The 26,816-nt window shown below is 35.9% G+C and overlaps 1 protein-coding gene across 5 annotated transcripts in view; it reads left to right on the top strand.

Moving 5' to 3' along the window:
- Positions 1-1,599: 1,599 nt before the first annotated feature.
- SCN7A (sodium voltage-gated channel alpha subunit 7) overlaps positions 1,600-26,816 on the top strand; it is a 93,759-nt gene continuing 68,542 nt past the window's right edge. For 2 of the 5 annotated variants that reach the window (XM_032355842.1, XM_032355841.1), the window contains exons 1-4: positions 1,601-2,042; positions 21,129-21,364; positions 24,789-24,901; positions 25,254-25,343. In XM_032355842.1, the coding sequence (XP_032211733.1) occupies positions 21,143-21,364; positions 24,789-24,901; positions 25,254-25,343 (425 nt within the window). In that variant the 5' untranslated portion in view covers positions 1,601-2,042; positions 21,129-21,142. Of the gene's footprint in view, positions 2,043-2,115; positions 2,273-21,128; positions 21,365-24,788; positions 24,902-25,253; positions 25,344-26,816 lie in introns of those variants that run through there. The other 3 variants (XM_032355839.1, XM_032355837.1, XM_032355838.1) reach the window with 3 other exon arrangements.

Here is a 26,816-nt window from a genome sequence, read left to right as displayed (position 1 = left end):
ATTCACTTGACAGAGATCACAAGTAGGCAGAGAGGCAGGCAGAGAGAGAGAATGGGAAGCAGGCTTCCAGCTGAGCAGAGAGCCCGATGTGCGGCTCGATCCCAAGACCCTAAGATCATGACCTGAGCCAAAGGCAGAGGCTTAACACACTGAGCCATCCAGGTGCCCCTCTTATGTTTTAATATACTGAAAGATGCATAGATTTTCCTGGGCGAAAAGGGATGTATAAGTTGGATTGCCCCAAAAGAAAGTTCTATGCGTTAGAACATTCACTTGTAATACTGTCAAAAAGTGTGGGAAAGAGAAGATAATAATCTACACATTGTTTTTTTATTTATTATTATTACATTCAGTTAGCCACTATATAGTTTATTAAAAAGAAATCAAGTGGATCTTTGACACTATGAAGTCCTTGTTAATTTTTAGGTAAGCTAATGGTATTGGGTTGTATTGAAGGGGTTGTATTTTTGGAGAACTTATTCAGAGACTTATGTTGATAAAATTATGGATAAAATATTATGATGCCTGGACTTTTAAGCTAATCCAAAGTGAGAAGGCAAGCATAGATAAAACAAGATTAGCAATAGCTGAGGCAGTATGACTGAGGCAGAGTGATGAGTACAGAGGAGTTTGTTATACTTTCTTTTTATTTTTGTATATGTTTGAAATCTTTCATAACAAGTGTATAATTTAAACAAACAAAATACATGTAACAAGGCCTTTTCTGTGAATCATGGATGAAACATGCAGCCCCTGACATGGTTTGCATAGAACTAGTATTAGTTTAGTTCCATTTTACCCTTCTGTGTCTCATGCCTTGGAATATACACTTAGAGTATCTTAATAAATATACATGATTTCTTTTCCCTTTTCCTCATTTTTAAATTATTTTTTCTTGGTGTGTTGTGGACATCTTTTTTTTTCTTTTTTCTTTTAATTGTTATGTTCATTTAGCCAACATTTAGTACATCATTAGTTTTTTGATATAGTGTTCAACAATTCATTAGTTCACCATTTCCAAACAAGATAGGGTTATAAAATAAACATTCTATGGTGTAGCAAAAGTTTCCAAACCCCCTTTGAGAAAGAAGGTCCCGCACCTCTTGATTCATCCCCAAGCTTGATTGTTGCACACAGTATTTCCAAATGTGCATGATTTTTCCTTTGGCCTTTGTATCTCAAGTCACCAGAGTGGGAGAGAAATCCAGAGTGAGGTTGTAATAGCTCCAACCCATTCTTTTCTAAAGAGCCATGCCCCATGTCCCTAAGCAATGTTCAGATCTGACGGCTGCAGACTGTTAATTGCCCCTGACAAGCTCTACTGGGGCAGTTAGGCAAGGGGAGAGAGAAAGCAACTGGAGGTGAAAACCTGAGTTTGCTGCCTTCTTCTCTTCCTCTCCCCTCCTCTCCCTACCCCTCTAAAATCCTTAGCTGCAATCCCCCCTTCCTCTTCTCTCCCTCTTTTCTTGCTCTCGCATCGGATCCCCCTCCTCACGGATCCCCTCGTCTAGCCCCCTCCTTACTCCCACAGCTGTGGGTAAGACGCACGCAGCAGCTGCGGTTGTGAGCTAAGCACTGGCGGCTGCGGGTCTCCTCTGCATCAACCCGCCCACGCCCGCTGGGTCTGGAGGGCGAAGTCGCGCCCGGGCCTTGGGATGAGGGCGGGGGAGAGGGTGGAGTGGCTGGGAGATGGCAGGGTGAAGTGGGAAGGACGCAAGAAGCAGCATCTAGGCGGCAGGCGGGGCTCCACTGCGCATCTGGCCAGGAGTGGTCTCTGGGTCAGTGGCTGGGCAGCCACCCCAGAGACGCGTTTCTAGCTGGGAATTCAGTGGGGCCCATTCACCGCCGAGCCATCGTGGCCTGTAGCATCAGCTGGTGAGGGCAGACGCCAGCCTAGCAACACCGCCTAAGCAACCAGAACTCCTCAGAAGGCCGGAGGGATCTGGGAAGAAAAAGAAGCCCAGGAGGAGAAAAGGGCTCCAGGGAGTTCTGCTTCTCAGGGTTCCCTCAGGTACTGTTGGAGACCCGTCACGTGGTTGCAAGTAAGTGTCTTTTCTTGCTGTGTGCCCAGCCCCAGAATGGTGAGAGCCACCGCCTGCTGCCCGCCTTTCCCACCCACCCCCAGCCTGCCCCACCCCATACACACCCTTAAGGTCTTTAGCAGTAGATTCAAGATTCTGGACCTGAATTAAGAGAGCTACTGCAAAAGCAGCATTGGTCTGCGGATGTTTACTCTGCACTGTGCCTGTGGTCAGTTTTCTCATCCCACCAGGTAAGCTTCTGAAGTCACGACGCTTTACACTAAGAGCAGAACGTAGAGTTTCTAATTTCTGGAAACCCTGCATGGCAATGACTTTAAGGTTACATGACACAATGATAGAATATAGGGGATAAAAGCTTACGCAGAATGGAGTATACTTTAAAGGAATCCTGTGTCTTATTTTAAATAACTTAGTGATTTTAAGATTGGTGCTTTTCATATGTGAATCAACGATATAAAATTAGGAACATAGATTAAAAAATTTTTAAAAAAAGAGGCATAAATATGATGGAAAATGGTGTGCCCAGTTTAAAAGGCTGGGCATTTTGGTACTGTTTGGATCAACAGGTTTGTTTTTGTTTTTGTCTTGTTTAGCCTGTAAACTGCATACCTTCTGGAAGTTTTCTTCTAGCAGTGATGAGGTATTCATTGTGACTCTGGTTATATGTTGCCTCTATTACTTAGGATATTGGTCAAAGCAAGACAAATGATAAAAATATGTAGAATGACACACTGATATGCTCCCTTTATTAGTGGAAACGATGGAGTCAAATTTGGGTATTGGTCAGAAAATTCTCTTGAAATGAGAAGTTTGGGTGGTATTTTGTAGATACTTTACTTCCTAGCTATTGTTCAGTAGAGTGGTTTATGGCAAAATAGAAGGAATCTGGGCTCTATAATAAACAGAGCCTTGTGCACCACCATACTTGCTATTTTCCAGCTCTAATTAAAGTTTCTAAAATCCAGCCACTAATTTTACAAATCAAGAAGATAAATCTCATAAGTAATTTTTAAGGTTACTTAGCTAATCAATGATGAGCTAAAAGTCCAATGAAGACTTGAGATTTAGAATGATATTTTTTTTCATTTTTTAAAAATGAAATGAGTCATTTAACTTTTGATTAAGCTTTATTCTTCTTATTTGTAAAAGACATCAAAAGCTTACATATCCTGTTAAGAACTGAATAACACAGATTACATGAAGGGTTTTGTGAATGTAATATCATGTGTAACTGTTGCTTATATAAGGAATTATTTCATGTTTTTATCCACTTCACTATTCTAGTTCTCATTTTACATCTCTATAAAAACGAAAGGGGCTTTGACAGCCTCAGTACAATGCACTAAAGGAAAATAAATTCAAATCTAGGTTCCGATCTCTTGGCATCTGTACAAAGTATATTCTAACCTGTGAGACTCCATCTTCACAAAATTGTGTGCCATGATTAACAATTCATATTTAAATACTTTTGAATATTCTCAAAATAAGCTCTACCTTCTTCCTCTTTTTAGCTTTAAGTTTTATTTTAGAGTTATGGTCTTACTTTCTTGGGACCTTAAGTATATTAGATATTGCTAAATTTATTTGGCCCATTAATTTATGTAGGAGAAGTGAAAGTTTATGTATACAATATTCTACTCTTAACTGCTGGGATTCATTATAATCCTGGCCTCAAGAAAGAGGTACTGTGAACCCCTTCTTTCCAATGATGTGTTTGAAAACAGTAGGAGAAAAACCTGAAATTGGATGTAGGCTCAACAAAAGGGACTTATAGACCACTGATGACATAGGCCCCAAGACCTGCTGTTACTTATAAGTCTCCACTAAGGAGCAGAAGGTAGAGCCAAACACCTAGGAACTGGGCATTCTGTCTCATAGCCTCCTGTGGGAGAGGCTCTGGTAGGGTAGCTGATATACACTCCCACTAATTTTGCCCAGGCAAGATGAATATAGCTTTAAAGCACTCTGGGAATGAAACAGCAGTGTTTTGCTCAATACCTTACTTAGGGAAGAAGTATCCTAATACTTCTCAGTCCTAGATCTCTGTACCACAATGGGGCTACTCAGAGACTGACTGAAAACCTTATACCTAGCATCATCGACCCTCTCTTGAAAGCTTATGGTGGGGGCATTAGTATAAAAACTTCATTTGGGGGACTCTGGTTCTACTATTTTCAGTAACCAGTATCAATTTGGTCAGCCATTGGAGGATATCTGCAAGTGCCACCCATGTTGACTAGCCTTTGGCAATGTAATCACCCACTATCATATGAACTTGTACAGATCTCATTTTCCCTGAGTTGGCCCCTTTCTCTTCTGTTAGTGTGAGCTGAACAAGACCAGGCAAGTAAGTCGTCACCTCCGCAATGCTGAAGGAGGAAACCTTTAAGGCTGAGGAGAAAATTTTCATTTGAGGGCTTCTAGGGATGTTTTTCGGCTGGTCTGTATCTCTTGGCCCAGCCGTGATTATGATTTCCGTAGATTTGTTCATTCATTGTTATTTATAAATCAGACTTACTCTAGTTGTACTCCATGCCAGTGGGAGATCCCTCTTTCTTCTGGCAAATAGTTATCCCTCGTATATACATAGTATTCTGGACTGAAGTGACTCAGCTTATTGCTAGCTGAGGATAACTACTCTGTGTACAATTGTGGACACCACAATCATTGTGGTGGCAGGCAGGTGCCAGACTGACTATATGAACATCAAACAAAAGGTTAACCAAAATGCTGAAGCTAGCACCCTCACTGACACCACGCCCACAACCCTGGCCAGAGAAATTATGATTTTAAAAGTCTGAGATTAGGACAGAGTGTTTGGTTTTAAACTAGAACCAAAGGATTCTGATTTGGGAGCCACAGTACCTGGTTGAACATATGGGGCTGAGTAGAATATTTCTTCCCTTCTACTTCAGATGCTAGAGTGAGGCAACTGATCCACCAGTCTTTAATTCTCTGAGTTCTCCCAGAGTTTGCAGGGTCCAAGCACCTGATTACAGGCTATATCTTTGGCTCTGGTCCATATCTAGTCTCACCCTAACGTGTTTCAAAGTCATTCTCCAATTTGAGAAGGAGTTGAATATCTATGTGTTTGGTTCTACGTTTGAAAAACTAGAGTAGTTTTGGGGTGAGAGTAGATCCTGGAAATGCAGACCAACTCTTTCAGAGTGATCAGAAGCAGAGGCAAGTAGCCAGTTCTAAGAGGCCTCCAGGATTCCAGTAAATGTGCCAGTTTTGGAATTTTTAAAAGAATTTTGTATTCCATAGATCTGATTTTATCTAAAACGATATGCAAAAAGGCCTCAGGATTGCTGGTGGGTATAGAAGTTACATGTATAACAATCTCTCCTTTGTATTATTCTAGCAGAGGCAAAAATTCATTCCTCCTTCCTGAGTTCTTAAATGGACTCTGGCCAGGTTCTTCTGGTCAAGGGTCTGACTGACTAGGGTCACAAGAACAGTTAGTTCTGTAAAGATTCTGGCTTTTCTCCAATATGCTTGTTTTGGTGGGCTGGACAGGCACAGCTTGGAAGTTGTTATTGTATCCATAGAAATAAGGGAACCATGCTAGTGACCCATGAGGTTGCTACAGAGAAGTTCAAGTGGGCTTAGTTAAAACTAAGGCAGCTTTCCTTCATGTTCCTGGAAGCATTCCCTGCCTGCATTGGTGGTCATAATGGCTCACTTCTGAGACTCCATCCTACACAGTGACTTACTGTCTTGCATCCACTCAGAGGCTTTCAAATATCCACTGAGCTTTCCATGGGCTAATTCTGGTAAGTGTATTTGAGACCAGATGCTAAGATTTTGTCACATGACACTTTTGTCCAGATTTCTTCTCTTCAGTATAAGTTGTACCACTCTGAATGTGTATGACCTGCACTCCTCCTCCCTGGCAAGAAGATACTTGTAAAGATCTCAGCTCCTGGTTATTTTAATGAACCATTACTAGAATCTAAGTTTGCTAAGTTGGCAGGGGAATTCAGTTTTCAGAAGAGATCTTTTTATTTAAGGGACAGTTGGGGCTTGTCTGTTGGGATTTTTGGTGGTACTCATTTATTTACAAGGGTGTTTTACTAGTTTTTTAATTCAGAAGAATTCCTGGATTATAATTCTTAGAGAATATAATCAAAACAAAATGGCAATGCCTACATATGTTTTTGAGAAAGTTACTTACTTACAATTTTCCTCTGCAGGATGATGTATTCTAGGAATACTTGACTAAAGTCAGAATATATGAAATATATGAAAATGTCATATATAAATATATGGTAGATTATGTTCAAATAGTATAGAAATATTAGCCAGAAGGTGACAAAATTCCCTGACAGTTTTTCCATCCCTCTCCATAGATGTAGCAACTTCCTTCCTTCCAGAGGGGCATCATCATGCATGAACTAGCATATTTAACACTATGTATGCAGTTCTTATAAAATACGTTAGTCAAAGGTGAACAATGCAACCCAATTTCAACATTAGGTTTTCACTAATTTACTTTGGGAATCTTTCCATATGAGCACAGACATATATGTCTCATTTTTCAGTATTATTAAATAGCATTCCATGATAGCAAGATTTTGAAATTTATGGTATCAGTTCCTTAGGGTAGACTATTTGATTATTTCTAGTCTTTGGAACTGAAAGTGTGGTGTGACTAACATCTTGGCAAACATACTTTCTCGAACTTCAACAAGAATATTTATAGGACAACTTAATTGAGGGCCAATGAGTACCATGCAACTTTAATTTAGAAACTATTGCCAAACAGAAAAAATAATTAAAAAAAAACCCAGATATTATTTACCTTTCTAGCTGAACTGTGTGAGGGTGCCCATTGCTTCCATATCAAGGTTGCATCCATTGAGAAGAGTTTCAGTGATGTGTTCTTGAACTTTACGGTAAAAATGATTGACTATTTTAATCTTATCCATATATGTCAAAATTTCATGAGCTTCAGTCATCTTTCTTCATAGCTTTCTACTTCCTAAAAGACAGTGATATTATTTTTGTATCCTCCATAAGAAAAAAAAATCAATGCCTCTCATATGATTTGAGTCCTAAATTCTGGAGAAAAAAACGGGGAGAGAGGGCTCTAAAGGACAAGGCTCTACACCAGGGAATTTAGCTGTGAGTCATCACAGAATGTGGGAAGGATGAAATGTAAGCCATAATATATATAAGAAGTGCATTTAAGTGGTCTCAATGAACAAAAATGTCAATCTAAATTGGTCACTTCACTAAAGCTGGTATGCTTCCTACATTCTCAACACTATAGATTCAGTTTAATGATCACATTAACTCTGTCTCCTTCACTTATGCATGTAATACCTTCCAGTCTCAAGTTAATTTGTTTATCAGCCTAGTCATTACTGTCATTACTTTTTTTTTAAGTTATCTGAATGTCATTGGTACAATAAGCTTGATGCATTGTCCATGTCGAAACTAAGTGAGAAGTCTTTTTGCCCTCATCTCCTATTCCATATCCAAGTGAAATTGACATTTGGGGTATTATCCTGACTCTGTGGATCCACTGTCTTATTTTTATTTTTGTTTTATTTTTCTTAATTTATATTATCTTGCTATCTGATCTACACCCTTGTGAGCTACCATGAATCTTTTTAGTAAATACATTAAGAGAATAAATATATATTATCTGGTCTACAGTGGAACATCTCATAATTCTCTTTGACAAAGCTACTCTAGCTCATCCTAGGATCAACTCCAACTTCCCAGAAAGCAGAGAGTTTTCCATACAGCTATTAGATGGTGTGGTTCCCATTCCCTGAAGTGGGAAGAAAGTAAAGGAGTTGAGCATGCCCTGGGGAAGTCATTTCCTACATGTGTGGACTCTGTCTTCCCAGCCTGACTTCATTATTGGCAGGCTCTACTTTGGGAATCAAACTAAGGGATAGGGGAGGAGAGTGAGAGGAAAAACACTGACTTCTGGAATCATCTTTTTTACCTGTCCTTCATTATCTCTAAGAAGATGCAGCTGTAGTTGCAGATACAGAATTCTATCCACGTAGTCTCTTCCCTTGGAACTCAGGTAAAGAGATGGAACATTGGTTCTCTGCTTGGATGGCTGTGTCATTCGTCATCCCACTAAAGATGATTTTGAAAAGGAAAAAGAATTCTATTAATAATTAGTTCTTGAGGCACCAGGGTGGCTCAGTGGGTTAAGTCTCTGCCTTCACCTTAGGTCATGATCTCAGGGTTCTGGGATTGAGCCCCGCATCAGGCTCTCTGCTCAGTGGGGAGCCTGCTTCCCCCCATCTCTCTACCTGCCTCTCCGCGTACTTGTGATCTCTCTCTCTGTCAAATAAATAAATAAAATCTTTAAAAAAAATTAGTTCTCAACAATAGACATAAATCCAAACTGTCCTCCAAAACTGTGACTTTTGGCCATGCTACTTAAATATGAGATTAGATGTACTGGAAACAAGAGGAAGAGTAGAAGGAAAAAGATTCATTATCTTGGAAGGAACTGGAAGCAATAGGATAAGGTAGATGTCCCAGTTGCATTTCTTTGTTTTTAAACATTAGAGGTATTTTGCAGCAGGACCTCTGTAGCAAAATGGCTACATCTGGTAAGATCATTGCCAACTAAACACGCAGAGAATGAGGACTGTTTTAGAGCTGAGGAGTAAATAAATGAATAAATAAATAAATAGTACCTAAAGAGGTGAAAAACACATGAATCATCTGGAGGAGTTATGTTCCTAAGCAGGTATTTGCCTTAGCAATTCTGGTATAGCTTTATCTCTTATAGTTAGGAGCTCAGACAAGAAAAAAAAAAAAAAAAACAATTCCCCAAAATGTAATGATGTCTCTGCTTTCTTTATAAATGAGGATGGATGAAGCCTGGCTATTAGCCAAAAGAATCTGTCTAGCAAGCTGCATTAGATTTATCTCAAGAGGCCCAAGCTCAAGATATTCTGAAATTATCTGTGTGGCTTGGGCTGCTGCTTTCTAGATTTTCAATATTAGCACCAGGAGACTTCTAATATGCAGTCAAGAGCTGGTATAATTCAAATCCACTGTGAAGAGGCTTTTCTTTCCATACAGCTATCAGTACCACCATCCTCTCACCTTCTCTGTACTCTCAGAGGCCCCAGGATTCACATCTAGTCAGCTGCCCACATTATGCTACATTGTTCAAGTCTTGTGCCCATCTCAAATTAAGCCAGAGCCAAACTAGGTGCTAGAGGTCTATGGTTGTCTTTATGTGACAACTGGCTCTGAACACTTCTATCTGGTCACAGATTTCAGGCAGTCTGTGGATCTCTGAGTTTAGTTCTACTACTCAAAGGTGGGCAAAAATGAAGGTTCAAGGAACTCTAACAGTGTCAGTGCAGATTAAGAGGATGCTTAGGGAGGTCAGCTTGTTGTGAATGTCCCCAAAAGCTCCAGGGAGAGTGCCAGTTTGGGTTTTTTCAAACAGAAACTGGGGTCAGGTCTTACAAATCAGAGGAGCCAGTTGCATCAAGTACTTCAGGATTGAAGGCAAATTGTAGACTCTGGTTGCCTGACAGAGGCCCTTTGCATTCCTCTGAGAAGAAACAAAGGGTACTTTTCTCTCAATTGTTGAACCCTAACATGGCCTCTGGTCAAAAATTTTTGGTCAAGGATCTGACAGATTGAGTTCACTATGAATATAATTCTAGGAAGATCCTGGCTCCTTTACAACTTGCTCATTTTGGGGGGGTAACAAGGGATAATTCAGAAATTCCAGAGGTCAATTTCACAAAGCAATAGAAATTTTGAGAACATCTGGAGAAATTTGGGACATCAAGTGATTTGGAATGTTGGGTTAGACTCCCTTCACAAACTTATTGGTAGGGATCAAAACCTTCATTGTCTTGGGAGATTCGAGTAGGAATATTTAAGACAGAATCAACTTTACTTTTGTGTTCCTGGCAACCTCACTTCCTATTGTCTTCATCACTTTTATGTATAGTGAAATTCCTTAGTGAGGCAGGAGACCCTCACTGAGATCCTGTTCCCAGTCAGCTGCATCCACAGTAGTGGATGCAACTGCAACACAGTGGTGTTTCAACTGCCACAAAGTTTTCCTTCTGTTCACCTTTCTTCCTAAATTTGCAATCTGATACAAAAAGAGAGACTTTGCTATCTGACCCTGTTTATGGACTTCTAATTCTATTGGGTATATTGACTATGTCATTCTGAAGCTTAATGTCTTAGACTGCTCCTCTCCCAAGAAGAGAGACATTAATTGTTCTGATTATTGGAAATTTGACATTTTGGAGATGATTTTAATTCCAGTCTTTGTTGCTCTTGAAGCTTAGTTTTCAGAGATGACCAAGATGACATGGTTCTTATTTGCTTACAAGTCTGTCTCCCATTGTCCTTAAATTCAGTGACTGTATTTTATTAATATTTCCAGCACTTCTGTCTGGCACAGTGCTTGGCACCTAGTAAGTATATATTCCACAATGATTGCTAAATAAATTATATCAAAAGCAAACACCGTGGTTAAATTTACTGTCATAAATGACATATCAAGGGGCACCTGGGTGGCTCAGTGGGTTAAAGTCTCTGCCTCCGGCTCAGGTCATGATCCTGGGGTCCTGGGATTGAGCCCCACGTTGGGCTCTCTGCTCAGCAGGGAGCCTGCTTTCCTTCCTCTCTCTCTGCCTGCCTCTCTGCCTACTTGTGATATGTGTCTGTTAAATAAATAAATAAAATCTAAAATAATAATAATAATAAATAAATAAATAAATGACATATCAAAATGTGAGTGTTGGGTCCATGGTCAAAGGAGCGAGACTGATACAAAGTGAAGGTCAAGCAAAGCTTTATTTCACACCAAGCATCGAGAATCAGACTGACCTGCCAGGCCCGTCTCTTGCAAAGAGGCCACCCCTCCCAGCCTCACAGACTAACTTTTATAGAGTAAAGGCCATGTGGTTGAGCCTGGCCACACACAGGTGGCCAACTGAATTACAATTCACCCTATAGTAGCTATTTGAACTAGCCTATCACTCTGGTCGGAATTGGCGCCTAAAAGGCAGAGTCCACATTCTTGGATGGTTAGGGAGGTGCTTTCCTGATTGGATGTCTCCACCTGACTTGACTCATCCTTGTATTCGGGGCTCTGTTACCTCCCCCTGACTTGACACGTCCTGGTATATGGGCTCTGTTATCAGGGGCTGGCTGGTCAGTCATATTTTACTGGTTTCCCAGACTTGTTTCTAAGTAAATTCCTCTGGGGGGGGCGGGGCAGGGTCAATCTAAGTTTACTGCATAAACAACAAAATGGCCCACTCTGGCTAGGTAGGCCCTTACAGTGAGAACAGTTTTTTAAAGAAAAATTGAAGCTCAATTTTCAAATATATCTATAATTAAAATGTTAAACTATAGAACTATAATAAAAATGTGATTTTTATAATAAAAAATAAAAATAATTTAAAAATTCATAATAAAATTATAAAATTATAACTATATATCATGTACATTATATTATATATTTTATATATTATAAGATCATAATAAAATTTAAAAATACAATAAAAAATTAAAAAACTTTAAAAATTTAAAAATCATAGTTCTTTCTGCAATGTAACCTATTCCAATAATCTGCTCCAAGGGGTCTGAGACGGGTTAGGACAAGGGAACTAAGGAAGGATAAAAGGTAACGAAATCTGAAGCCACCAAAAGCCCAGAACTAAGATCCAAAGTGGGTCAGTACTAGATCAAACACACATATTGAGGAGCCTTGGCTAAAAAGGATCAGACACACATATTGAGGAGCCTTGAACTCTGGGCAGAACATAATTACAGAGAATGTAAAGATCAGAGCCATAAAATCAAAAGTCATTTAAGTCAAGAAAGAGTAAACAATTCCAGGGCCAAGAAAAATAGTTGGCATTAAACAAAGTGGTCACTAACTGGAGTGAAAAGATGGAAATACACAAAGAATCCAGAAATATGAATTATACAGTAAATGGAATGAAGCTTGAACCAGTTTTGGAGACTGGAGCTTGTATGCTTACTGGACTAGATGGCTATTTATGTTATGTTAAGTTTCTCCTGCTAGGTGCCTTCCAGTCAGTCTACCTACATAGAAATAGTTATACCATTGAGACATTAAGTCACTGGGTAATAATTGTGACATACTTTAGATTATTCTTATAATAAAAAGAAACACCATCAGCTTCTTCTAAAGCTTAGTGGAATCTAGGAATCTTAAGGGACATGTGTTCTGCCTTATTTATCCAAGAGTCAACCTTCATCAATCTCAATCCTTCTAGCTATATCTCAGGATAAGAAAACAACACTTAGGATAGGGAAGAGGGAGAAGTTTTAGAAGAACAAGAACTTTAAAGTTTGGTTGATTTTTCCCCCCCATTGGAAAACTTGGACTGCCACAATTGCTGGAGGCAATTATTAGAAGAAGAAGCAGATAGAAGCAAGTAACTTGTAGCAGAAGGAATAAAATCTAGAAGCCTGATGATAAAAGAGATATAAATAAGTAAAGCAGAAGAAAATGTAAAAAGCAGAACTCTGAGTTTTAAAAATTATTTAAGGATGTCACAGTATTGCTCAGTATTCCTCAGGGTGCCTGGGTGGCTTAGTTATTAACTGTCTATCTACCTTTGGCTCAGGTCATGATCCCAAGGTGCTGGGATCCAGCCTTGGGTCATCGGACTCCCTGCTCGGTGAGGTGCCTGCTTCTCCCTCTCCCTCTGCTGCTCCCCCTGCTTGTGTTCCCTCTCTCCCTGTCTCTATGTCAAACAAATAAAAATCTTAAAGAAAAAAAGGATGTCATAGTATTGCAGTTACTATAATTGAATATTATTACTTTGATTTATCAGTAAGAAATTAAATAAGGGACACCTGGGTAGCAGTCAGTTAAGCAGCTGACTCTTGGTTTTAGCTCAGGTCATGATCTCAGAGTCATGAGATGCATCTGGATGCGTCATGGATGTGTCTGCATCAAGCTCCGTGCTCAGTGCAGAGTCTACTTGAGATTCTGCCACACCTGCTAAAATAATTAAATCTTTAAAAAAAAAAAGAAATTAAATAACATTCTGCCTATTCTTTTTATAAATTCCATGAAATAATATAATAATTTCAATTAAAAAGGTGGTTAACCATAAAAATACCATGCTTTAAAGGATTAAAAATAGTAATAGCTAGTATTTATTGTGTAGTAACCAGCAGACACTGTTCTAGGTTCTTTATATTAACTCTTTCAATGCTCACATTCTCTTTCTTATTCCCACTTCCTATTCATGTTTATGGTTGAGGAAACTGAGGAATGGAGAGGTTAAGTATTTTGCTTAAGGTCATAGTTAGAAAGTGTTAAAGCCCAGGTTTGAATCCAGATAATCTAGCTCTAGAACCAAACATTTTTCCAAATTTTTATTAAATTTTTATTAATATTTTAAACTTACAGAAAAATTTTTGGACCTGTGTAATGAACACCCATACACTCAGAACCTAGAGTCTTCAATTATCATTTTATAATATTTAACTTATCATTTATCTATCTATGCACTCCTCAAACCATCTGTCCATTCTTTATATTTCCATATTGCTTTTCAAAATAAGTTGCAAACACCATCAGACCTCACAATAAACACTAAATATAATTCATATATTTAAGTAGAATTCAGTATTTGTTTATAGACTTTTTAATTTTCTCATTTTTATTTATTTATTTGGGGGGATCAGGGGGCGACTAAGAATTTTAAGCAGGCTTCATGTTCAGCGCAGAGCCCAATACAGGGCTGAAACCACAACCTGAGCTGAAATCAAAAGTCGGACGCTTAACTGACTGAGCCATCCAGACACTCTGTTTATGGGCTTTTTAAAGGTAAAAAAAAGTAAAATGTACAAACTTGAAGGGTATCATTTGGCCAGTGTTCACCAACATGTATAGCCTTGTGCTCTGAAGTCCTAATAGGCTGTTGAACATCATTTTCACCCTAGAAAGTTATATCATCCCTCCTTCTCAATTCCTGTTCCACACCTAGAGATTAGTTTGTCTGTTCTAACACTTCATATAAAGTGGACCGTATAGTTTGTAATACTTGCTGGAAGTCTTCTTTCACTCAGTGTAATGTTTGTCTATCATTACTTCATTTGTTTTTATTGCTGGGATTGTGTTCTATTATATAAGAGTCCACAGTTTTTATTCTTCTGTCTGTTTTCTTCATGGACAACTGAGCTGTCTCCTTTTTTGGGTAATTATACTTTATATTTTTTATATTTTTCCACATATTTACCAAATCTCTTACTCTTCATTTCTTCTTGAAAATCTAAATTTCCAGCTAAAACATCTAAAAATATCTTTGTGTTTTTTCTTGGAAGATACTTTTGCTTTATGTGGAATTCTAGATTTACCTTTTTTTTCTTCCAACACTTTAAAGACATTATTACACAGTCTTCTGGTTTCTATATTTTTGTGATAAGAAGCCAGTAATCATCTTATTATTGTTTCCTAACATATGCCACTTTTCTTTAAGTGCTTTCAGTATTTTGAATGATATCTCTTATTTTTTATCCATGTAATTGTTTTGTGATTTATTTTTTATCCATGTGATTTAAAACACTAAAACACTTATTAGTAGTGATACATAAAATCACTTGCTTTATAAACTTTTTAAAATCATAAATGTTAAATGATAGGTAGGTGCTTTTCAATGGACTGTCCTTAATATCATTCTATAAAGATATAAAGAAATTCTATTAAGAATTTTACATTTGCAAGGATACATAATTTTTTGATATATAAATTTCAACTCTATATATCTATAAAACTATATAACCATATTTGGTATATATATGTATATTAATATATACACATATATTTATGTATGTATATAAAATAGTATACACATACATATATAGTCTAATAATATACACATACATATATGGTCTATTTATCTTTATTAAGCTCCAGATCCAAACTCCTATTAATATCTGAATTTTTTTTTAAAGATTTTATTTATTTATTTGTCATAGAGAGAAAAGCGAGAGCAAGCACAGGCAGACAGAGTGGCAGGCAGAGGCAGAGGGAGAAGCAGGCTTCCCGCCAAGCAAGGAGCCCGATGTGGGACTTGATCCCAGGACGCAGGGATCATGACCTGAGCCGAAGGCAGCAGCTTAACCAACTGAGCCACCCAGGCGTTTTGATTTTGGATAGTTCAGATACACCTCAAACCCCCAAAATACAAAACATTACCTCATCTTTCCCTAATCTAAACTGATACTTCTTCCATATTCCATACACTTTATATGGTATAGCAGTCAATCATATGATCCAGATGTGTGTGTGTGTGTGTGTGTGTGTGTGTGTGTGTGTATGAACATATTTTAGTAGACGCACCTGATATCATGATATCATGACTGCTTTATTCTTAGCTATCAAAATACTACTCTGAGCAGTCTCATGAATAGAAATTCGTTTGAGGTATACCAATGAGGTAATTTTCTTTTTTTAAATACATTCTTTTTTAAAATACATTCTCTTCTTTTTAAAAATACATTCTCTAGAGTTCTCTCTAGAGAACTGCTTTATTTATTTATTTATTTATTAGAGGGAGAGCACAAGAAGGGGGGAGCACCAGGCAAAGGGAGAAGCAGGCTCCCTGCTGAGAAAGGAGGCTGATGCAGGACTGATCCCAGGACCCGGGGATCATGGCCTGAGCTAAAGGCAGGTGCTTAACTGGCTGAGCCACCCAGATATCACCCAATGAAGTAAATTTCTATTACTCAATTTCTGTTACTCAAATTGCTGGGATAAAGTATATACATTTTAATTTAGATAATTAGTTCTAGATCTCCTTCTAGAAAAGTTGTATTATTAACACTACCAAAAAAAAAAAAAAAGTTTATTGGAGTGCTTATTTCCTCAAATGCTAGCCAGTAGTTTGCTTCATTAAATTAGGACTTCCTTTTTAAATTATTATAAATGTGTTCATTTAAGTTTTCTTTTTATAACTTAGATGTTTCATTTTTTTAAATTTATTTTTCATTTAAATCACCAGACATCTAAGTTTTTTTTTTTTTGGTTATTATGAATCTTGGAACACTGAAAAAACAAAATTAAGGTGTTAAAAATAATTTTAAAACATTTTGAAAAAGGAGTATATGGAACAAGGATAATGGACACTGCCCAATTCTGAACCTCCACAAATATACTCCATAAATAATACAGGACAAAAAGAAAAACATAACTATATAAAACCCACACAATCATCATTAACTAGAAAGCAGAGAATGATTGAACTTCAAAATGCTTGTTAAAAAAAAAAAACAGATTCATTTGCACACTCTTTCATGATCCAAAAACTTTAGGGAAAATAAGTTCTAAATTTATTTAAAATGACTAACAGAGAAAATGCTCACCCTAATTGTGAAAATAATGGCGGGGGGAGCATTTTCCATCTGGGTAACTGCAAAAGAAAATAGTGGGAGGGAGCATAGGCAGTGTCCTAAGTCATAGCCAAGATCACAGCCAACAACTGGCAGAAGCAGTCCAGTGAGCATCATAATAGCTCTGCTCAGATCACCAAAAGTATAGCACTGGCCACTGCTACTGCCTCTGTTGCTACTGTCGCTCCCAAAACTGCTGAAAGTTTCTGCTGAAGCTTCTTTCTCTCTTGCAAAAAAAAAAAAGGGATTCTCCACTACCTCTCTTACTTTGTGTCATTAAATCAAAATTAGAAATCTTGAGCTGATGCAGTTGGTTTGCTTGGAAAGGTCATGTTGTCACTCCTTAGACTCATGAGACCCTGGAAAATCGTTATCTACATTAGCTTTCCTTTTCACTTCTTTTGCAGGAGGACTCCCACCATGATTCATACAATGACAAATTTTCTAAATCAGTGTAGAAGATCACCATGTTAGGCAGCAGCACCTCCTCCCCGCAAATTAATGTCTACTATGCTAGCTCACCTTCAATTTTACAAAAACTTCCAAAATATTTGAGTTTGACAACATTTACAACAAAGAAAATTTCCAGACAATTCCACATGACATCAACCTGTCAGTTATTCAGTGAAACTGAAACCTAGAGTTTTTGGATATCTCTAAGGTAGCTATACTAAGGTAGCAATTGTTTACACTTGTCTGAAAATTTATAGTTTATAAACACTTTTGTGGTATAGTTTAAAGATACCCAAATTAAGATTTAGAAACACCTGAGTTAGCATCTCCCTTTACCACCTAACTAGCTATACAGTGATGGAGATATCATGAAACTCATCAATCCCTGTTCCCTCACAGGGATAATATGTGAGAATATGAGATCATAGAATTAGATACCTCTAGTTCAGTGCCTCTCAAATGATAGTCACTCAGTAATTGTAACTATAATTAAAATTGTCATTATTGTTATGATAAATACTGGCCTAGGTTCAAATGTTTGAATGCTTGAAATTTGTTTTAAGGAGAATATTTTTCAAAAGAATGCATCTCTTTTCCCCACACTGATGCTGCTGGCTGCTCCTTTCAACTCATGTCCAAGAGAACTGGGGCTTGCACTCGAATCAACAATATAAACTATCAGTACAACTGGAACTTGTTAGAAGCTGAGTCTGAGGTGACTTTGATACAATTTTTGCCAAAAGCTTACTTTAGCTCTTTAGATTTTTAGAAAGGCATTCTAATAGACAGATTAACTATTAATCTTTCTATATTTTTCAGGCTTTCATATTATATTAAGTTCATTCACTGGAAAACATAGTGCCTGACCATATTTTATAAATTCCCCACAGAAATGCTTTCACTGAACTATGAGGTAATGATAAATAATTTAAAGTCTGCACTCAGCCATCTAAAAGTTGGATGCAAGCCAGTTCCATTTGATAATGCTTGCTTTTCTTTGTCATACCATAGAAGAGAATGCCCACTCTCCATTCATTCACCTAGTCAACAACCCAGAGTGGTTTCATTCAGCATCAAAATCATTACTAGAGATGACTTCTGGGTTAACTGACTGGATTGGGAGAGAGAATTAGAACTGGCAAAGTCAGTAGTATGGCCCAGGATTTCGGTATATGGTCTGGTTTCATATTTATGACCTTGTGAGATACATAAGGGATTCCAAAGTTTACATATGAGGGAAGTAGGACAATCCGCATTATCAAGGTCTTGTAGCCAGTAGGTGACATATTAAGAAATCAAAGATTATTTTGCTAAGTAGGAGGTGGTAACAGGAAAAGAATATTATATTTGGACAATGTAATAAGAAGGCTGGCTTGCAGGGGCACCTGGCTGGCTCAGTTAGTGGAGCATGTGGCTCTTGATCTTGGGGTCGTGAGTTCGAGCCCCACATTGGGTGTAGAGATTATTTTAATAAATAAGCTTAAAAAAAAAGACTGGCTTGCAAATTTAATTTTGAGGTTTCTATGGAAGGTGTTCAAAAATGGAGATGGAGCATCTTTGCAGTAAGTTTGAACCTCCCTTTGTATCTACTTTTAAGGACAATATTCTTTACATATATAAACTTAATAATATTTTTTTAGCTGTTATAGTGGATCCTAAAAATATAAGATGTAAGATGTACCTTTATTGTAATTTGAAAAGAAAAAAGACGCTTTTGATTTTGTTAATTCAGTGTTGCATAGGTTCAGTTTAGCTAATGGTTAGCCCAGACTTTTAGGTCATGTGGTACTCTGTGAAAATTCAATTCAAAGATTTTAAGATTGGAAAGTTCTAAAATTATAAGGTTGCAACCAATCAATATTTGGACCCATTTAAATTATTATACCCAACTGTCAAGGAGGGTGTGCTTTCATATTGCTACTTACAAGGAAGGATTAAGGTCCAAATCAACCTGTTCCATGTCTTGACAGCTATTAAAAAGTACTTTATTATTTTAAGCCAAATGTATTCTGCTGCAGCTCAGTGTTCCTAGTTCATCTTTTCTTTTTATTAAAAATACTTAAATTTAATTTCTATTCTATTGTGAGAATCATTGAGATATTAGGAATCAACAGTGTTCCACATAAATGTTTTCTGCTTTCAGCTAACATATACTCCCTCCATTCTTTTAACTGGTTTATAGATGGTATGATTTGAGGTTAATCAAAATTCTGATCCCATATGAAGACCCTTCAGTTTACACACAGGCTTCTCAGGTATGGTCATGGAATGCAGCAAAATAAAGGCTGCCTCCTCTGTCTTCCTTCTAAACAGACAGAAGTTCTATTAGGGTTTTTTGGCAGAAAAAAAGCAGTATTGATTTATATTACAATTATTATTAAGTAAAACCCCTTGGCAGTTTTCTCTGCTGCAAAAACATACCTATTGCATTGTATAGATGGGTGGTTTTGGTTCAAATTTCAAAACCTTACATGTATTCCTATCTCATATTATTCTATTAGATTTGGCCCGTTATCCTAAGATATAAAATCTTGCATAATTGAAAATTCATATTTACTTCCCACCTATTGTGTGCCAATCACTGTACTAGGCATTTTCACTATATTTTATACTTTATTCTTCTTTAACATGAGAAGGAATCCTAATTTTATGACTAACAGGTTCAAGAACATTAAGTAATTTTACTGAGACCATTAAGAACATTAAAATAGAATTTAGGATTTGAATGTAGGTCTATTTAATTCCAAGGTTCATGACTATTTTTGTTTATACTAGTCTATAACCATGAGTTGTTAAGAAACTATTTAATATGTATTCAAGGAATTCCATCTAAGGAATACAATTTTGAAACCTCATTAAATATTTTAAAGGAAGATTTCATATGTAAGAGCAAACATCAGTTATCTGTAGCTTGTATTTATAAATTGTACTATTTTGACTCCCCTCAATAAAGTATGATATGTGAGATGTGTTCAACAGGAAATAGGATGGAGAAAATCAGCAAAAAAAGTATCTTTATGTGAGAGAATAAAACAAAGTTCATGAATGGGAAATGGGAATGGGAATGGGAAATTGATGCATGAAATTATATTTAATGAAAACTAACTTCAGTGGCTTTTAGGATGACTTGAAATAGGCAAAGATTTAGAACTGAGAGAAACCTGTAGGGACTACTAACACAATCCAGATATAGAATTATAAAGATGTCTAACTTGGGGCACCTGGGTGGCTCAGTGGGTTAAAGCCTCTGCCTTCAGCTCAGGTCATGTTTTTAGGGTCCTGGGATCAAGCCCCACATCGGCCTCTCTGCTCAGCGGGGAGCCTGCTTCCTCCTCTCTCTCTTTGCCTGCCTCTCCGTCTACTTGTGATCTCTGTCTGTCAAATAAATAAATAAAATTTTAAAAGATGTCTACCTTCACATAGATATATAAACAATGGATAGTATTTAAATACATAGTTGAAAATAATTGTAAGAAAATTATTTTGTTCTGAGGAATTGATTACACAAATTTCACAAATAATTTTCAAGGTATTAAATTTGTGTATTTGTGTGTGTTTGTTTTTACTATGGTTAAAAGGTTAAAGAGTAATTTTGGTCATTCAGGAAAACAATGAATTTTGTTTTTATTTGTTAAAAATTGCATTATTGGTATGATTGCCACACGAATAATTGAGAGAAGAGAGTGTTTCGGGAAATGTACTTGGTAGATATCCATGTACGGTAATTGAAATTCAGTGTTTGCCTAAGTATTCATGAAAAACATGAATATAACAAAAAAGAAAGGCAGATTTTAAAGGATATCCGGTTAAAATTTGGGAGAAAGTACTGAGTGAGGGAAATAATCAGAACTATAAGAGGAGCTACAGAAGAATGGGGCCCAAAGCCAATGAAAAATGAGTTTAAGGAACAAAAGTTTAGTTAACGGTTAAATACAGCTGAGAAAGAAATAATTGGATTTTGTTCCCCAAAAATCTCTAGAAGTTTAGAACTCTTTTATTATGAGGAAGAAACTGAAAAAGAAGATTTCAATGAACTTACAAATAAGTATAATATCAAGTATAATAAAATCTAGTTTAACAACTCATATCTACAAAATTCAGGAATTTTCTTTGAATGTGTATATTCAGTTTGCTGCTGTCTTTCAATCATATCCTAACCATTTGCAATTTAAAATTTTTCTTTATATACCCAAATTTTATATAGAACTAAAGAAAATACATTTCTTGCAGGTACAAAATTGAAAATGACTTCCCCAGAACAAAAGGGCCTTGTCCCCTTCACCAGAGAATCTCTTGAACTTATGAAACAGCATATTGCTAAAAAGCACAGTGAGGACCAAAGAGATTTAAAGCCAAACACTGACTTGGAAGTTGGAAAAGAGCTTCCATTTGTTTATGGGAATCTCTCTCCAGGAATGGTGTTGGAGCCCTTGGAAGATGTGGATCCATACTATAAGAATAAAAATGTAAGGCTTTATTGACCGACTACATTTTCATTATTTATTTCAGAAGTACGAAAAGTATAATTGAGATATGATTAAAAAAGAATGAAAAGTAAATCAAAGTGATTTTAAGTAGTAAAAAAATGGATAAGAAATTTCACAAATATTTGGGATTTTTATCAAATCTGATGGCTTTCCTGTTAGGTTAGTTTGTTGGAAGTTACTCTACTTTTAATAGGCTATACTGTGATGCCTTAACATAAATGACTTGTTTTGTGGGAGTATGTTGACTGGCTACTTAAGGTTACTGATTTTAAAAGAACTATAATATAAAATTTTTATAATATGTACAACAATTTTAAATGTTCAACTGAAAGAGCTTATTCAGTAGTTGAGAAAATAAGCCAACCTATATTCCTATATTTTATTTACCATTTTTATTAATTCATACATTCACATCCTATCTTATCCTGAGAATGACTTGAGGAGCAAACTAAATATTTGAACAATTCCAAAACAAGCACAAAAATGATGAAAATAAGAATATTTATGCTTAGTAAAACCAGAGATCTGTGTGGGTTGACAAAGCTGGAAGAGTCTTCCTTGAGAAAATAGAATTTGAATTACAGCTTGGAGAACACTTCACATTTTAACAGTGCAAAGGGAAGATCTTGATATTAGCTGGAACAGAGAAGAGACAGGGTGTGATAGAACTCGACCACTATTGCAAGTGTGAGAAATGAAAGAATGAGGAAGTGAAGATGCCAACAGGGATTTAACGTGATGGCCAAAGGATTGATGTGATGAATGCAATGTTTAAGTAAGTTTAATCTAAGACTTCTAAATTACTATTGCATAGAAAATCTAGGGTCAGAAAGATGGTATAAGAGAGAGAGTAATCTAGACCTGAAGTCAAGAGACCTGATTATAGGAGGGTCTTGGAGGAGGGAAAAATGTAACAAACCTGAGAAGAAACAACAGGATTTGAAGACAGACTAATAATCCAAAAATTTCTAACCTGGAATAATGGTGGTGCTACTTATAAAATTGAAATAATTCTAAAAAAAGAATAAGCTTGCTACTTATAAAATTGAAATAATTCTAAAAAAGAATAATTCTAAAAAAGAATATGAAGATTAGCTCTGTTGTGGACAAATGTAATTTGATATTCGTAATATTACCAAATGGGCAAAATGGAATTGAACCAAAGTCTCTGGACGGAAGACAAAGTGATGATTTTGCATAAACACAACCCTTTTAAATATTTTGCATCATGGAAAAGTATTGGCATTGTAAATGTATTTATTAACAAAGACTCCAGTATCTCTTGTAGCTTCCATGGGCATTATGTAACATTAGCTGTAAAACACTTGTAAAATCTTCAGAATATTTTAGTGAAAACGTAAGTTGTCATCTCAATTATCTCTGCTTTCACTTTTGCTGTGCTTAAGTCCTAATAGTTGACTTAGCATAATAACCTTAGAAGTAACTCTAATCTAGCAGAGTTCTGAGTTCTTTGTAGTGTTTACAGATATGGTAGGCAAATCTAAGTTTGTTATTGAAGACAAAACCAAGGATTCTGAAAAATGAAACATGCCAAAAATTGTAAGGTTAGTTTGTATAAGAAGTATTAATATTAATGATGATACAAAGTATTAAAAATGTGAATTATATTCAGTTTATTCTGTTAAGGGTGATATACCAACAAATAATCCTAAAATTAAATAATTCAGCACTTAAACATTAACTGGAAAATTGTTATGTCTGGAATCATTCATTTCTTCACAAAAACATAGGCTAGTTGATTGCACATAATTACCTCTTTTTTTTTAAGATTTATTTTTTTATTTCAGAGAGTGAGGGAGAGTGAAAGAGCGTGGGGGAGGGGAGGAGCAGAGAGAGTCTTAAGCAGACTCTATGCTGAGTGCAGAGCCTGACCTTGGGCTCAGTCTCCCAACCCTGAGATCGGGACCTGAACCAAAATCAAGAGTCAGATGCTTAACCAACTGCACCACACTGGTGCCCCACACATATATTACCTCTTGTAAGAATACTGATATTCTTCAGGGAAATAACAGAAAGCACATTTTAAATAATCAGATTTGGGGAACACTTTTATTTTATTTTTGCATTTGAAATGGAAAGAGGGAAAATAACTAAAATACATGCCAAAATGTCCACAGACTGTATATTGGAAAAGTGTTTTAGTGAGAATTATAACACAGTTGGTTTCCATTTAAACATGTTTTCAAAAATTATCAATGGATATATAATTGTTTCCACTAATATATTTATATATATAGACAAAAATATAAATGCCAATATACAGTCACCATAGATACCTCTAATATATAATTATATTTCACATATAATATAATACTTAAGTATATAATAGATTATACTTATACATATATCATTTAGTATACTGTATTGTATCATATTACATTGTATACTATATATTATACAGTGTTTATTATAATGGGCATAATATCATGTATAATGTATTTTTACTCACACCATCATAAATGAATTTTCCAAATGGATATGTATATATGGTAAAAGTGTATATATGATGTATACACACATACATACATAGGTAGATATATTTTAATTTCTTTTTTTTTTAAAGATTTTATTTATTTACTTGAGAGAGATAGAGGGATCACAAGTATGCAGAGAGGCAGGCACAGAGTGGGGGGGAAGCCCCGATGCAGGGCTCGATCCCAATACACTGAGATCATGACCTGAGCTGAAGGTAGAGGCTTAACCCACTGAGCCACCCAGGTGCCCTGACACTTTTAAATTTCTATATTATATTATAGATACACACATATACATATGTACACATGTACATGTATAATTCATTTTTAGGATATTTCTGATCTTTCATTAGTTTTGGATTTAATGCTTCTGTATCCCAATATATTAGTTTTACATGATGTAACTTTCTCTTTTAGGGATGTTTATGTCAATGATAACATATAAATGTGGTTTTATACCTTAGATAATTACTAGTGATTAGTAAAATATCTTAGTGAATGGGGTCATTTTTACTGTTGTAATCACACACATTTTTTGCTTTGAAATAAAAGTAACTTTTTTTATATTCACTAAATTTGGGTCTCTTTAAATGCATCTTCATGAACCATTAGGATATAGATTTCTTCCTATTACATTTGTTCTGCAGGAAGACTTGAGGATTGGAGTGTGGCAAATGGCTTTGTTAGGCAGAACATTGGGGAAAAAAAAGTTATGTAATCCTAAATATCAATGAAAATGTTTAAAAGAAGAAATCTTTCCACTTTATTTAGTCTGTAAAACAATATCAAAATATAAGAAAAGTGTAACAGCTAAAATTCAGTTGAAATGATCATTGGCAATAATTTGCATAATGGATAAGTTTATAGTTCCTGGTTGTAATTTTACTTGATTTTTCTTCATTTTATAGACTTTCATGGTATTAAATAAAAGTAGGACAATCTTCAGATTCAGTGCCACGTGGTGTACACTTTCTCCTTTCAATTCAGCTAGAAGAACAACTATTAAGATTTTGGTGCATCCATATCCTTTTCTGTTGTCTTTAGACTGTAGCAGTATCAAATGTGACTATTCTATTCAAATATTGCTGCAGTGTTTTTCTCTTTTGAATTATATCTCATTTTAGGTCATATTGGAATCTGGATTACAACTGCACCAAGTGTTCCATATTTGCAAATATATTTATAATTTATTTTCTAGTACATTCAGCAGTAATAAATATTAACAAATCTTAATCCTCCTTGTTTTTCAATATGAATAGTATTCTTTTTGATATTTAAAGAGCTCTTTTATCTCATGTATATACATATAAACATGTTAAAGAAACGTATATTTCCAATATTATTTTATCCATTATTCCTTGACTGTAACTTACCTTTTTCCGACTATTCATTTTAATTAGTGTCCTGATTGACTGCATATTTATGTCCATGACTGAGATGCCAAAATGGGGCCCAGCAATACAGTAAGTCATATAATTATATTATCCATTATTTCACGTATGATTTTATATTATATTTAACATGTTGCATTATAATACTTTACATACTACATATTTAACATTTTATAACTTATTATTTATATTTAATATGTAATATTCCTTGTAATAAAAACTCATTCTTCATAATATATTTATACATATAACACAGTTTATGGATTTTCCAAGTAAAAATAAATCACATATATATCAGTTAATAAATTTTAATGTTTTTCTGCCCTTTCATTTATTCTTAGTTGGACTTTAAATGCTGCTATTTCCCGGGGCGCCTGGGTGGCTCAGTGGGTTAAAGCCTCTGCCTTTGGCTCAGGTCATGATCCCAGAGTCCTGGGGATTGAGCCCTGCATGGGGCTGTCTGCTCAGCAGGGAGCCTGCTTCCCCCCCCACCCCACCTGCCTCTCTGCCTACTTGTGATCTCTTTCTCTCTGTCAAATAAGTAAATAAAATCTTAAAAAAAAAAAATCTGCTATTTCCCAACATATTACGTCAACTAATATAAAAGTTTGATTATTTAGCTAAATGTTTGTGTCTATATGAGGTTTTAGTATAAAGTTAATTAGTAATGATTAATATATTATTTCAGTGCCTCAGCTTTTCTTTACTATTGCAGTTCCACACTGGATTTGCTTTAAACTCAAGTAACATTTATTCTTTTCCATTCTAAGAAAGTTATTTCTATTGCTTTCTTTCTGTTCTATTTCTTCTCTCTTTCTAGAGGGATGTGAATAGTTCGGATATTAGACCAAAATAGTGGAAAAGCCCATTAAAATTTCTAGAGAAGAAGCCTTTCTTTTTTTCTTTATTTTATTTTATTTTATTTATGTATTTGAGAGAGAGGTGAGCATGAGCGGTGGTTAGGGGCAGAGGAAAGGGGAGTAGACTCTTCCACTGAGCAGCCAGAGGTGGGGCTCCATCCCAGGATCCTGGGAAAATGACCTGAGCCAAAGGCAGAGGCTTAACCAGTTGAGCCACCACCCAGCCTCCCCAAGAAGAAGCCTTTCTTGATGCTACCTCTTAGGCTTTAATTCATTCTTAAAACTAGTTAATTTTGGAAGGTGAATATAAAACTGATTCATTACAAAAATTCTTACGTATATACATAATAAAATTAGTTCTTTCATACTTTTATAATTCAGTAAATTATTGTGTGATTTCCAATGCAGAATAAATTTGATACTTTATATTTTCATTATTTACCAAAATATATGTAAAGACAATGACTCTAGCTAGGGCTTGTTGAAAAAAAAATTGATAGTTAAATTTTATGGTTAATGCTGTAAGACATAGCCCACCCTAAAAGCCCTACCTTGTGGTTCAAGGAGCATAGTTTTTTTGTTTGTTTGTTTGTTTGTTTGTTTTTTCTAATTGGTTGGTAGATTGGTTGGTTGACTGGTTGGTTGCCAAATAATAACCATAGACATATTATTTCAGAGTTGGCAA

The sequence above is a fragment of the Mustela erminea genome, chromosome 8, assembly GCF_009829155.1.
Source record: "Mustela erminea isolate mMusErm1 chromosome 8, mMusErm1.Pri, whole genome shotgun sequence".
Taxonomy (NCBI): Eukaryota; Metazoa; Chordata; class Mammalia; order Carnivora; family Mustelidae; genus Mustela; species Mustela erminea.
This window is presented reverse-complemented; position numbering and strand designations above follow the sequence as displayed.